At 41.7% G+C, this 15,579-nt stretch overlaps 1 protein-coding gene across 1 annotated transcript; it reads left to right on the top strand.

The window, feature by feature from the left end:
- Positions 1 to 2,287: 2,287 nt before the first annotated feature.
- Positions 2,288 to 3,547, top strand: LOC139288238 (C2 calcium-dependent domain-containing protein 4C). Its single transcript, XM_070909507.1, has one exon. It carries the CDS (start codon positions 2,288 to 2,290, stop codon positions 3,545 to 3,547), a length of 1,260 nt encoding a protein of 419 aa, XP_070765608.1.
- The last annotated feature ends 12,032 nt before the right edge of the window (positions 3,548 to 15,579 follow it).

The raw sequence follows: 15,579 nt of genomic DNA, 5'->3' as shown, positions 1-15,579 counted from the left end.
TTAAATCCAACAGCTCATTTACTGTAAAGCTCTGCTTGTTTTACTCTGCGAGCTCCCAATTAGCTGTGACAAGAAGGGCAACTCTATCCAGAACAATCAAGCTCATCTCATTTTCCATCTGAGTGAAGCAGAGACCGGCAGAGCTGACACCTATTCCAGGGCTATTCACATTAAATGTTTGTTAATCAGCTGTTTGTAAAGCTTTTGTTGCCACTGTCCTCGTATCATCAGATTCTGACAGTCACAGTAGCTGAAATCTGACGGCCTACATTTCTAAATGCCTGCCTGTCAAGTCAATGCAGCGCTGTTGTTGACTCTATGCAACTGATCTCTGATAAAGCATGCGGACGTACCCCTCTCAGTCCACGGCTTAGTACATGGCACTTGACTCAAAGCCGAGCAATCTGGACAAATAAAGTGCTTTTTGTCCTGCAGATCAATGAAGTCAGTGGGGCCCTTCCTATTTTAGACAGACAAATGTATTTGTTGCCATAGCAAAGTTTCCAGGGAAACTGATCAGTTGGTTTAAACCCAAAGACAGACAAAAAAGAGAAGAAGAAGAAGAAGAAGAAGAAGAAGAAGAAGAAGAAGAAGACGAAAAGCTGTTGTAAATTGAATTAAACCACACAGCCCACTGCATGTGCTCCACACAGCATTGTCTGCTGAGCTGCATGTGCTTTTCCTGGTCAAATAGTCAGTCTTATTATTATAGGCTATATAAAGTAATGATTAACCGACACAAAGGCTCTGTGCTGTCTGTGCTAGTGGGGAAAAAAACAACTAATTTGGCTCTTTTGAGGAGGCACGAGCTGTTGAGCAAAGTGTCACGTCTCTTCTTGATTTTAATGGTTGAAAGTTTGATTTGAGTTCAGAGGGAGTGTCATGTTAGGCTGAACTGACTGAAAATGCAACAGAGTAAAAACAATTAAAAGAGCTGTTCTGATACCCACATTATGGGACAAAGCACATTAGCAGTTATCTTTTTAAACAGCACAAATATTCCCATAAAAACATGATGATTTTGTTCATGGAGCAACACTGACTAATGGAAGTGACTGTGCTGGTTAAAAATGTCAAAGCCTCCTGTAGGATTCCTCTGCCTCTGATATGTAACCAGTGTGTTTTCTAGTAGCTTCTGCTGGGAGACGCACAGTTTGATCTTATTGGTCAGCTGCAGCCCTGTGCCGTCTATAAAACGCACGAGAGGAGCTCCGGAGCTGAGACCGTGTGAGGGCGCAGAGCAGCGCCGCGGAGCGCACAGGCTTACCCGGGGAGGAAACACCTGTTACTGACGGAGCAAGTCGACAAACAGGAGCGTGTCCTTTCCTGTAAGTGCTGTAAGTATATTATTTATACATTTCTACAGACCGGAGCGGTGTGTTGGGTCCCCAGACTACATGAAGACGTTGGAGGTTTTGGAAAACGGACTGGTGCGCAATTGGAGGAAGCCATTTAGCACCTGTTGAACTGAATAGTCGTCTTTTTATAACTTTTATAGAATATTTTTAAACTTTTTTGTTATATGTTATAAGTCCATATGATCTAAAGAAGCAGAAAAACAATCTGTTGTAAGAGAATTCATTTTAGGAATCTCTATCGGACCTTTTGTTTTTTAGTACAACTGAAAGCCAGAATCAAATCTGAATTTTCTTGGTTTAAAGAAAAAATGGAGAGGAGTGAGCACAAATATATCATGTTAATATAATGCCTATTGATCGTAAAATACACAATGCAACTCTAAATTTAGTCCTTTAAAAATATCAAGATTTAAAAAAAGAGTGAAGTAGCCCCTTGTGTTGCTGTTAATCTGTTCCTAGATTGACTGCCAATCAATAAAGCGCTGTCTAAAAACCATTTTGACCAATATAGTTCAATAAGGTTGATTTTGTATCTTTTGTCTATTGAAAGACTTCACATGGCTGCATAACCTAAAATGTGATAAGCGAGTAGTAAATGAACAGCAGCTCTTCAAAGAAAGCCTTTTTGAAGCTATAGTATCTTTGCTCGGCAGCATCTGTAGTCAATAGCTCCAAAAGTTAAGTTCAGATTTAGTATTATATATAATAAGTACTTCCTGTTTATTCAGTCTTAATCTTAGAAATACTTTTCAGGTTTCATCAGAGACGGCTCATCAGAGCTTCAATTCTTCTGTTATTTTTATCTCTCTGCTCCCTGTAGAGAAACCCTCCTCTGATCATTTACATCTCCCCTCTGTGTGTTATTAATTGCAGACACACCTGACTGCATCGACTCCACACGCCCACACATCCCACTGTCTGGTGGGACCATGTGGGTTCTGGATAAGATCCGTGGGTCGGTGGAGACCGGCGTGCTGCGACAGGGGGAGAACGGAGACAAGAAAGGCGTCGCCCCGGCCTACAGCAACGTCCTCACCCCCGACAAGATCCCAGACTTCTTCATTCCTCCAAAGCTGATCAGCAGCCCTCCAGAGCCTGAGGTTCCTAACATCAAGCCCAAAGAACTGTTGCAACCCTCAACTTCAGAGCAAACTATCGGCAGTGGGAAGAAGATCAGCAGCCCAAGAAGCCCACGCCTGGTGGCCAAGATTGCAGGAGACACCAAGAACTTGCTGAGAGCAGCGAACCGTCACATCATACAGATAGAGAGTGCTGATGATGTTGTGGCTGGAGACACCAACGCAGACCCCCAGTCGCAGACGGCAATGTCCCTGCCTTATGTTCCCAAGACTCACACGCCGTACGGCTTTGCAACCTTGAAGGAGAGCCCCCACACTCGCCGTAAAGAGTCCCTGTTCCACTGCGAGCACACCAGTCCTATCACCTCCCCAAACACCCAGAGGAAGACCCAGGGGAAAAGCAGCGATGGGGGAAACCATCTGAATCCAGCTGACTTCAACACCTCTCACATGAATCCTTATCGATACTTCAGCGGCGGGGAAAGTGACACCTGCTCCTCAGCCGAGTCCTCTCCCTTCAGCTCTCCTCTGCTCTCCCGCTCCGCCTCCCTGCTCAAGATCTTCACCCATGAGACTCAGGCCAAAGTCGTGAAAGCAAAGCGGACATTCGCTCGCCACAGCTCCCTGTCCACAGACGAGTGCAGCTCGGCCGAGCCCAGCCCCAACATCCAGCGACGGCTCCACGTCCCCTCCCTCCACGGCGGCGCCACAGCATCAGACCACGGGCTCCATCGGGAGCACACCATCAACCTGCACAAATGCGGGACGGTGAGGATCAGCGCCAACTATGATTCCAGCACCTCCCGCCTGCTCATCCGCGTCCTGGTGGCGGAGAGTCTTTACGACAAGCACTACGACATCAAGAGCATCAACTGCTGCGTGTCCGTCTACTTGAACCCGGGAAAGCTGCAGAAGCAAAGGAGCAACATCATCAAGAACAGCCGCAACCCGGTCTTCAACGAGGACTTCTTCTTTGACTCGATAAGCTCGGTTCAGGTCAAGAACCTGTCGATGAAGTTCAAGGTGGTGAACAAAGGCACCAGCCTCAAGAGGGACACACTGCTGGGAGAGCGAGAGGTGCCTTTAACAAAGCTGCTCTCTGGGCTTTAAAGCCGCAGGATCTGAAGGTCAAAGGAGGCAAAAAACAAGGATACTGATTAAAACTTAAATTAGATGTCTGCACTGGTTTCTATTCAAACGGCTCTTTTCATTCCAACAGATGAACACAGTGTACATAACGATGAAGGGAGAGGGTTTCCAGGAAGTGAAACATATTCCTAGAAGGAAAGAGAGGCTTTCCTCTGAGATCTGAAAAAAACACCAAGTTCAGAAAATGAATGGATGAAGGATTTATGTTGGTCGAAGCCTGCCTGGTTCCTTCTCCCAATACTGAATGCTCATTAAACCAAGCCAGGCTCGACGGCAACAGATGAATTTGACAGATGAAAGGTTTTTTTTTTTTCCTGGACACATCTCCCAGCCAACTTTCTCAGCCAGGTCTGGTTCAAAGGTTGGACGACACCTGTGCATCAGCCTGTCTCGGTGTCCTTGCCTGCACTGTATCGGTCATGCGTGGCATGGTTTTATTATTATTGTAATGTGACATAAATCCACAGCAGCACAGGATGTGATTCTACATTAGCTACACCGTGTGTTCAGCACAAAGATGCCTTTGTGAATCAGTGCGAGCTTTGAAGTGGCACTACATCCTGATGTGCAAATGACCCTTTGATCCCAGTTGCCATGGCCCGCATCCTACAGGAGAAGGCGAGGGACAAACAGAGCAGCCACAATAGCCACATTTACATGTACATCAAAAATAGAATTATAATACGATTGGTAATGCAAGTAAGACTAAGTACGATGATTGCATAATCTGATTATGTTAGTGGAATTATGTTCTTATCAACAGAGAGTAAAACCCCAGTAACATGTATGTGCTGCAAAGTTTTGTCTGTAATTTAGTTAAATTAAAGTAACATTAAAGTCAGGGATGCCTTGTGGAGTTTTCTAGTTAACAAACAGAAGTTATGTTTACATTCAGTGTAAAAAAAAAACGCATTGTGTGAATCCAAACAACTTTTCCATCCTCATAAAACAAGTCTTTTAATATCTTAAATCCTTCATTGTTTACATCCGTGTTCACTTGTAGCAGTCTCCTTCTTGACTGCCTTTGTCAGAACATACTGCAGCATGCGTGCATAACAAACAAAATGGGGTCCCACTCTTGCAATCATTGCTCCATAGCGCTACTAGTGGTCAAAAACTCCACAGGGTACCTTTAATGTTGTTGTTTTTATATCTGCCTGTGTGGTAAGAATGTTTGAACCTGTTTCTACTGAAAACAGGTTGAAATATTCTTACTGCAGAAAATGTGGTTTTAAAACTCAATTATAGACAGATGTATGCAGTGTGGGGTACCAGACACGTTATGTCTTTAACTGCATGAAACCAAGGTAATGCATGTGTTAATGCATGTGGAGCTACAAGGAGGAAATGTTTTCATGATATATGAGAAGATTCCTTCATATATTTGATATGTACTATTTCTGTTTGGTCGATGAAATCTCTTCAGCTTCGTGAAGGGCCTGTGTGGACGTTCCAGCTGCAGCCTGTCACGCATGTCTCATCCAGTGTGGGCACCTTGATTAAATCTCGTGCAACTAGGCAACGGGCTCTCGCCAAATAGGTGCACCAACATCTTCACTCTGCATTCAGACCGTTTGGCGAAACCTCTGTGTTATTCTGCACGGATCCTCAACACCAAGAACACAGGAGCAGAAGACCATCAGCTTTTTTGGACATTTAAAAAGTCTCCTCAGGCTCACTTGTTCCCCTGATTCTCAACAGATACAGTATCAGAACAGTACAGAGGTAAACCGGTGGCAGTGACAAAGTGCTTTAACTGCTGATTTAACTGCTTTGCAGTTCATTTGACAGCAGTGGGACAAGAAACAAGGTTATTAAAAGTCATCCTTTTGACTGTGTGATCAAATGAAACACGTCCGTCATGTAAACAGAATTCAACAGTAGTCAGTTTATGCAACCAGGCTGTTGCCTCGGTCACAGTGTTGGCAGTACTTGTGTGCATGTGAGTGTATTAAATGTCTCATGTGAGAAGAACAGAGCACTGGTGTCACACTGCAGAGTACCAGTTGCATGGCATGAATATGTCAATGTCAAACTGGTGTTTGCATGACATGCTCAAAGTTTTATGAAACCCTAAAGCCTTACTACGTATGTGTGTGTGTGAGAGGGAAAGAAATAAAAAGTATGTGGTTTGATTAGCATGACATTTTGTCCAAAGTTGTTAATTTTCTATGTACAACATGTAGTATTTTGTAATGACTTTAAGCGTGTGTTGGATTTGTACTGTATATAACTACATATGTACTAGTTTCTACAGTTGTCTGAGAAATGCCAATTATGCACCAGTGAGTGAGAAGTGCTGACGAGAGGCACGTTAATGATGTCTGTTTCAACCTTAATGAAGCCCAGGGGAAGAGGCAGACATGCCAAGAAAGAAATAAGGAAAACAAGGCAACAGAGAAAAATATGTTAATGTGTTTTGGCATGAACAGGCCTTCTCCTCTTTCGGTGTACTTTGCTGTCCGTCTGAGGAATTAGAAGAAACTGCACGCAATCGCAGCCTCAAGTGCTCGGCGGGGGAGAGCGACTACAGACGGAACAGGAGTCAGAGACATCAGAGCGATGCAAATTACTGAGGTTTCTCACACGCTGCCCCGAAGCTTCAGTTTAATCCTGTGAGGATGATTCTCACCTGATGTTTGTAGCTCACTTGTAGCACTGCTATTGATATGCTCTATATGTTTTTCTGTAGATTGACACTCCTGGTTGTTATGATGTGGAAATCGGTGATCTGTCGTAATCCCTGCTGCATACTTGTGTGCAAACATACAGTGCCTGCTGTAGAGTTATTGTATTTTCTACTGAATTGAATTGAATTGTACTCAACCCTGTTGTTACTGAGCCCTCTCTGAGGTCTTTTCTTCTAGCATGACTAACATACTTCAGTGGTGTCAGTACTAAATTTCAGTGGATTCTTATTGTCCAGTGGTGGGTCGCCTTGTGCTCTGATTCTAGGTGAGGATTTTCTGCAGACTCAAATGTTTAATGATAATGATACAGCTGAAATATGGGTGATGTGTTGTGCAAATTGAGTCCTATTTTTATAACTAATTGTTTTGACTGTTTTCATGTGGCTTATCGTTTATCTGCCTGAAACGCAGGGAGAAAAACAATAAACAGTCATCCGACTACTTCTGTGCTGTCCTCACTCGTAGTGGCCTCGTCACAAGTTCATATTCTGCAAATGGTGAAAAGTTTGAATGGAACAACCTTATCAGTAAACATATCTGAAGAAATATCTTTTGTAGCTGTAAGAAACAAAGGAAAATGTTTTTTACTCTTAACTTGATAGGTGATATCACTGTCACACTTTTGAGTGGTTTTTCTTTGACTTTATTTCTTTGCCTCAAGCTTACCAAAACCCACAGGAAAATGTTTGATAAGAAACCCGTTTTGGACTCAGAGTTTCACTTCCTGTCTCCGCATGGTTTCAGAAATGGCAGAAACTGAAAATGTAGGCTTTACATTTCACATTTAACAACATAGCTGCACAAGGTTGCATCACGTTTGTGGCCTTTTTATGGCTCTTGTGGTAGATTTTGAGCTGAGCTGGAGGCTTACCACACATCTCTAACAGAACTACATTGGACAATGTGAAGAGGTGATAAGTCCTGATAAGCCCACTTAAAAAAAGTGGACAGCGTTTTCCTTTGCGGTTTAACTATCTGAAAAGACAAAACATCTTAATAATCTAATGGCGTTTGAGGTCGTCACAAAAAATTTATTGTTTTTGTAATTTAGTGTAAAATGCAATGCTCTTCCCTGTTTAACTAGTCAATAGCCTTGCTAGCAAGCTAATCAATTCTTGTTGGAAAGCAAATGGATTAAAAATAAAGAGATAACAGATAGATTCTTATCTCTAGTGGGGAAAAAATAGGCAGGCCAGTGGAAAGTCCATGTTGTTGCTATTTAATTCATATAAAAACGTTCATCCTCTGTACAGTTGTCAATTCAGACTCTACTAGGTTCAGTCTCCTGCTACCATTAGCATGTTAGCATCAAAGCTAGCTGTAGCTGAAGCTGAGGGGAATTTGATCATTCACTTTCATAGAAAAATGGCTTTGACACATTGAGAAATATGCTTTTTTGCTTTCTTGCCGAGAATTATTTGAGTAGATTTAAACCAGTCTGATCTCTGTGAGTTAAATAATGAGCTAATTTCAGGAGGCGACTAGCTTAGCTTCGTGTAAAGATGGATAACAGGGGGAAACAGCTAGCCTGGCTCACTCAAAAGTTAGTGAAAATGATACGCCTACCAACACCTCTAAAGCTGACTAATTAACACGTTATATTGCGTTTGTTTAATCCGTGCACAAACCAAAATGTAAAAATGACAAGTTGTTTTATGGGAAGCTGCGAATTGAAGAAAGTGTTAGTGCCTGTGTGTGTGAGAGACTGAGCGTGGTGGTCAGTTTGATGTTGTATTTAATTTTTTAAGCTTTTTTAATATATTCTGAAGTGTCTGTCAAGTCTTCCTGTCTCGACAGGTTCTCTCTTAGAAATGAAACTGAAATGTGCCGGTCCGTTACTTGACTCTGAAATCTTTCATTTCTTTCCAGACTGGTTTCCGTGTGCTGGTGTTGTGCTTGTTGTGTATCTGGCCTGTGCAGGTAGATACTTTTATTTTTTACTGTGATGCTACAACCACTGACTGCTGTCCTCTGGTTACTTACTGTGTTAATGGGTGTGAAATACTTTGATTAAAGGAAAAGTTCCACAGCATCTCTGCTTAGTGTCGTTATTGATTTACAATTCATCAAAGCACTTATTTTCGATGATGTGACGATATTCAATTAAGTAGAATTAACAAGCATTAATACTGCATGTCCACTGGGGGTGAACACAGCCTGAGGGGGTCCTGCTAAGACCTGCTTACCAATAAAGCCCGACTGATACAGGGATTTTGAGGCCAGTATAAAATCTGATTTATCGGTCAATAAGGTTTTTTTCCCCCATAATGCTGCTATGGAGTAGTTTTTATTTTCTCAGATAAACCAAAGGATTAAATTTTCTTTTATGGGCTGCGGAAATTCTGCTACTTCTGATGTTACATAAACCATTTAAAGACCCATTGGACTATTTGAAGAAGGCATTGTCACAAAGACAAAAACAAGTATGTTTAATAAAAGGTTATCATTGTCAAGATACATGGTACATCAACCTTTTTGGTAAGGGTCCCTCAAATATGGTCCAAATACGTTTGAGGCAGAATATTTTCCGGTAGAACAAATTACTTTATTATCAAAATGTTTATAATAGCAAATGACAAAATGACAGTGAGGTTTACAAGAAAAACATCATAAATAACTACAAAAACAATATATGTCAAACTCGAATCAAGAAATTGAGGGTCAAACACACATAAGAAAAAGAGTTTATTTCTGCAACTTACTGCAGTGGCATTTCTTTGTGTATACAGTGTCTGCCAACATCAACACTGTATCAGTATATTTGTGATAAGTCAATACGGATTAAAAATATCATATATTGGTATATCATCTGGGCTCCATACTGCGCACAAAGCTGCAACACATTTTGCTTTTTAAAGCTTTTATAGAGTTTATAATCTAAAAGTACAGGTATGAAATGAAATCCAGTATTTTTATCATGATAAGTTCCTTTTTTATTTTGGAGAAATAAAAAAAATAAAACATAGTATATTTATTTGTTTTTGTATAAAACACAACCAATATTATTACTGTTTAATCAACAATCGCTCCTTGGTACTTCTACCATGCAACAACTCCCATTTCGTGCACTCTGATAGTGATGAAGGTGGAAGGATGTGGTGACTGAACTTGGTCATACAGTCGAGAGTGTAATTGATTCCACCCCGTTGTGCACAGCAGGTCTGCGTCTTAAAAGGAGAAAACTATACAGACATTTTACCTGCACATCATGAATAGGAGAGGAAAAAGTGGGGATGGAAATATCCCTGTGCCCCTCAAGGCTCTCCTCTGACTTTGAGCACATTTCCAGTCAGGAGAGCATCACCTCCCTGCTGTCCCTCCTTCCCTCATCTTTCTAATTATTCACCACAGTAATGTGACACTCTCCCTCAAACACCAAGTCTCGTTAATGACGTCCTCCCACTTAAAATCCCATTCAGGCCTCCTGTCCTTCTCAACCGCTGTCCATCTTCTAGCATTAACAGCACACACAAACAGAGATATTAAATATCTAATCTCTGCCGTGCTGTCTTTAATGGGCTGGGTAAAAATACGACATCTTGACCATCGGCCTCAGGTAGGAGTCCTTCTTGGAGCTGGTGTTTGGAGAGGAAGTGTGTGGGAGGAGACAGGAGCTGTTACACAACAGGAAAACACCAGTAACAACTGCTTCTATTTCTATTCTTTCGCACGCCTATTTGTCTGTTTTTAAAAGCAACTTTAAAGCTGCACTAATTGATATTTACATATTAACAATAGTTCAAATGTAAAATGTGAAAGTGGTTGCTTGTTTTAATGAACCCACAGAGAATCATCACCCAAATCTGCAGCTCCCCTCAGCCTCTGTGTCTTTCAGCTCATTGTTTTGCTCACAATTTTAAAGTTTTGGTTCACTCTCATCAACATTGTTTCCAGCTGCACCTGGCAGCCGTTTTCAGCATAAAAGCTCTGAAAAACCCACTGGACACTACCTGCCCAGCACCTAATGACAGACAAACTTAGCAACTAGCTGGTGAACATAGTGGAGCATTTAGCCGCTAAAGAGCCAGATATCTTTCTCTGCAGTTGTTGAAGATCAAAACAGAGAATATTGGACTTACACAACACAATTTTTGTCGTGTCGTGAGTTGTTGAGATATTTCACTCTGGGCTTAAGCAATTTGACCTAGCCATTTTATTGTGTAAAGCCTGGCGCTCGGGTTGGATTCATCATCTACGTCAACGGTTGTCATGCCTTGCAAATAGATATGAAACGCCCACTGGGAAGCAGGAAGGGACAGAGAGTAGCCGATGCGTTGTCGAGCTAGCGGTCAGAAATGGATGAAAAAAAGCAAAAACCTTGTTTCTTAAAATCCCCAGTGATTCAGGGAAGGCCATTGCATTGTTGAAATACCTTGTTGACCTCGTTGTGAGAACAGATAAAAACGTCCAACCTTCCTCCTCAACTCCAACAGTACCTGTTTTGGATTATAACTGTTTAGACTGTTGTCAAGTTCGGCTGGGAAAGACCTTTTTAGTTTTCCAGAACAGCTTGTTTATCTGGCCAATATATGGGGAGAGGCGAAGTTGATGTACTTAATGGTAAGGCAGACGTGTTACGTGCTGGTTAACTGCAATGTATATATAAACCAGCTTAATGACTAGTAAATATATAGTATATATGACTAGTATGTTTGTGAGAAGTCCTTTCCGAAGTTAGCATAAAACTCCGGTGGGTTCAGTCGGTCAGGTACGGTCCTCGGTTTTTAGGCAAGGAGCTGGATTCACTGACTGACTGATATTGCCTTCCCTGGAGCCAAACTGCTAGCATGAAAATTAATGAATTATTACTGCTTTAAATGGGAACTTACCATGTTTTAAACAGCCCCTTTTGAAAACCTCAACAGGTTGGAGAGGTGGTAGCATGTCCTGGTGGTCACAGGTCTGATCCTGTGAGACAGGATCCACCACCACCTCATTCAACAATTAACTTCCTCAAAAAACTTTGCCTGCTGTGACTGAACATTTCCACTATTTATTATTCAGGATCCCACAAAACAAACAGACTCATACGGATCCTCTTCCTCTCTTCTCCTCTCAGCCATCTCTAATTTATCATCCACACTCTGAAATACTATTAGGTTTCCTGTGCCGCACATGAGATGATGCCACGGCCTACACCCGCTCACTGCGGCAGCAAGAAAATGTTTTCCAATATCCTCCGTCTGCCATTGTTCATTTCCATCCTCTGCCGGATGTCTCTCACAGCTTGTAAATTGATTTATAATGCTGTCTTCTCCTGAGTAGGGTGGAGGATGGGGGTCTGGGAATGAGGGTCTGGGAACGGGTGCAGGTTCTGGGTGTGACGTGGCGGCAGCAATGAAAACCTATACTCTGTAGGGCAAATTTGATTGGGGTGATTTTCATCCCCGGCTTCCTTGACTTCAGGGAGGAAAAGGTTTAGGGCTGTTATTGGCTTTGGGATTACTATGGCAACCACAGAGCAGAGTGTTCTCAGAGTGAAGGAATGAGACGAGTGTGTGTGTGTGTGTGTGTGTGTGTGTGTGTGTGTGTGTGTGTGTGTGTGTGTTTGTGTCGAGTGGGGGGTTGAGTATTGCCGTTTAAATTGCCATCCAGTATAATTGTAGCACGCTGTGTTTTTCCTTTTCAGCGTTAACCCTCAAACAAAAGATGAAAAGATGAAATTTGGTGTGAAGTTTAATTAGTGGCCCTCACAATGTGTGTGTGTGTATGTGTGTGTGCCTAGACACAAATACTGATACTGATACTGTTTTCTTTTATTTTTTGGTATATTACCATACTTTCAGAGGTACTGTATAGGCCTACAGGTGTTTTACTAGAAACTGTAAACACCTGAAATCCCACAAAAAAGATAAAAACATCATATAAATAGAACAAAGCCATCATTAATGTTACACCTGTGCCTTGTCTACTATGAAGCTCAAAATGTCCACAGTGAGAAACAGCTATGCTAGCAGAAATGTACTTTATTGTACTTTATTTTACAAGAGACTTTGCTGTACGTAAAATTTTTACAATAAACTATCTTTTCTATCGAATTACAAAGAGATTGTTGCACTCATTACCTGACCACCAGTACAACAATATAAAAAGTTCTGCACTCAAAATCCCACTTAAGTAAGTATTATCCGCTATTATCAAGCTTTTATAGCCAAAGGCTTCCCAGGAGTTGTAGGACCAGACCAGTGTGAGTTAAATACAGTCTAAGGGATAAATGACACCGAGAGGCAGGTGTTATAACCACATGGAGTCCTGACAAGGGCAAGGTATTCATGAGGAGCATTCGCGCTGTGTTTATCACCTGGCAGCCAGCACCATTAGAGATCAGCGGCTGCTCCTTTTTCGTCCTGGCCTCCAGTGACCCCGTCAGCGTCGGCTCCCTGTGGCCCTAACCAGTGATATGGCCGACCCTCAGCCAGCAGTGCTGCGGCTCAACCGTCGCGATCGCAGGAGACACTTCAGCTCTAAACTCTGTTAGGGCTGAAAACTGGAGCCAACGGTGCTGTCAAACCCATCGTCAGTGTTACCATAGCAACCCAGGGGACATTTGCCACAGGTGAGGGGGAAATGACGGTACACTGGAGGCTGTTTTTAAAGAGGAACATCAGGTGGTCAGTGTTGCAGAAAAGACATTTTCTAAGCATTTGGAGTCAGCTGAAGCACGCAGGGAGTGTAATTAGCCTCTAGAGGTCAGCTGATGTGGAAACAGGTTTCAAAAAGAAGCTCATCATGTTATATATGTACATTTGACCACGGTATCATATCTATAAATGTGAATCTGAATGGATTAGGGCTGGAACTACTGGAACTTTTATATTGTCCACAGCTGAAATCAATTAATTTCTCCGTTTTCTCAAAAACAAAATGCTCAAAGTTTTATTTGATTACCAAAATAGTTTTTATTTATTATTTTCTGTTGATCAACTAATTAACCAAATGCTGCAGCTCTGGAATGGACTGAATAAACTTTCATTTCAAAATAAGCTATTTACTGTTCAAAAATGTTGGCATCTACTTCAAACACACACGCACAAAATAACTGATGGAATGAATATAAAGCTCAATAGAGAAGATTATTAGTGCCATTATTCATGTTGAGATGTTTTCTCATATAACTGCTTCATTATTGAAGATAATCATTGAAATATCGACTGATGAAGATTAAACATTAGGCTGTAGCTTTTTGAAACAGAACAATCAATACTCATTGTGGTTTACACACCTTTTTATTTACCAAAACGTTGCTGAAGTGATGGAGGAGGTGCAGTGATGGAAAACACTGTGTGCATTTGTCTTTGCTGATTTGTCACTGGGAAATAAAGGACAGGCAAAGGCCCACTTCTGTGACACCTATATTGATTTTTATTATGGAAATAGAATTACTGCAACTTCCCTGAAAGCCTTCCCTTCCAATGAAAAAACAATAAACTGGATGAAAGGAAATGAAAACAGTTTCATTTACTAGTCATCAACACCCTGTACATGAAGCGAGGGCTATTTTCTCTCGGCATATTAGGATGATATTGAGGGAAGTACTGAACTGTTTGTTCTCTCACAAAGCAGCAAATTACTCGTCTCTTGCAACCGAGTGACAACATCCTGACATGATGTTCTTATCAACAAATGGACATGACACAGTTTCATCGCCGAAGCTCTCGTTCTTACCCTCACTCTCTTGCTGCTGCACATGGCCTTGTGATTGACACTTTGAGTCTTGACTTGAGCTGTGTGCATTTCCCCCACGAGCTGAGATGAAAGAGGCTCTGTGTGCGCATTCGATAACACAAAATATTCAATCAAAGACAAAGGGTGCAGTACAAACCAAATGCAATCAAGTGCAATCAACATAAAGGGTAATTTTTCAAATTTGTATAACAGAGTCAAGCAGAGACAATTGACGTCAGCTCGTTGGGAATGAGTCCTGAGACGTTGCCAGTGTCAGTAATACACTTACGCAAAAATAGGACATTAGCATTTTTTGCTGAGTGTTAGATGAGAAGATTGACACCAGGCTCATGTTTGTACGATAAATTTGAAGCTACAGCCGAGCAGCCAGTTAGCTTAGCTTAGCTTAGTTTAGCGTAAAGACTGGAATCAGGAGAAAACAGGTAGCCTGGCTCTGTCCAATTGTAACAAAATACACCTACCAGCACCTCAAAAGCTCACTAATTGACATGTTATATCTTGTTTGTTTAATCTATAGAACACAAAATCTCATTTTTAAGTGCCGTACTATTTCCTGGAGTCTCTGCTGGTTCTCTGGCAACTTTACAGCGATAACTAGACTGTCTGGCACATAACCTCCTGTAAACCCACAGCATGGCGTTTTTTACAGTTTTCTTACAAATTTAACAAACAACATGTAAACAGTGAGCTCTAGAGGTAATGGTAGACAGATTTTGTTAGCTTCGGACAAATCCAGGCTAGCTATTTGCCCCTGTTTCCAGTCTTTGTGCTAATCTAAGCTAACCAGCTGCTGGCAGAAACCTCATATTTATTGTACAGATGTGAGAGTGGTATCAATCTTCTCATGTAACTAAACAAAGTGAATAAGCACATTTCCCAACATGTCAACCACTTTTTTGATCATCCCACTGTTGCATGTACAATACAAATGAAAATGGGAATCACTTTAAACTTCTTGCAAATCACACAGCTCACACAATCTGTTTTCCTCATTAATATTTTTGAATCTGCTAATTTCAATAGCTAGAACATCAGTTTTCTGCTGTGCAATGTTCTTTTGGAAAAGTTAAACAGATGATTCAAGGCCACTGGAACTTTACACAGACAAAGCTGGAATTAAAAAGATTAATGGAGACCGCAGACTACAGAAGGATGAAGGAGAGGGAAGGTGTGTTGAGATTAACTGTAGACATGTAATGAATCAACCCTGAATTCCCATGATAGTAAGCTCATAGATCTGACAAGAACAGGTTTTTGAGCACGATACTGCTGCCCGTCCTGAGACTGAGCATTAACGCTCACATTTATGTTGATCCACTCTGCACGGCCTGAGTAAACATCCAGGGAAGTTAGGCAGCCAAGGGCCTTAGAGCTCTTTCATGAACAAGCCTTTATGGTTTGTTGACTATCCAGAATGAACTTTAAGATCTGACTTTTACCAGCTAGCCTCAATCAGCTGCAGCTTGCCCAAGCCACAGCGAGTATTGTTTGTTGTCCAGATTAATCAGCCCTGATAAGAGGAGGAGAAAAAAATGTGTCTGTTACGGATTAGACAGTATACCTTGAGGTTGCCATGGCGACTGGCAGGCAGCAGACACCTGTGAATTAACATTAGTA

The sequence above is a fragment of the Enoplosus armatus genome, chromosome 7 (genome assembly GCF_043641665.1).
Source record: "Enoplosus armatus isolate fEnoArm2 chromosome 7, fEnoArm2.hap1, whole genome shotgun sequence".
NCBI lineage: Eukaryota > Metazoa > Chordata > Actinopteri > Centrarchiformes > Enoplosidae > Enoplosus > Enoplosus armatus.
The sequence above is the reverse complement of the archived record's forward strand: the minus strand, read 5'-3'. Positions and strand labels throughout refer to the sequence as shown.

What these genes read in the sequence shown, in the direction of transcription:
- LOC139288238 (XM_070909507.1), top strand. Translation starts at nt 2,288, where the DNA reads ATGTGGGTTCTGGATAAGATCCGTGGGTCGGTGGAGACCGGCGTGCTG.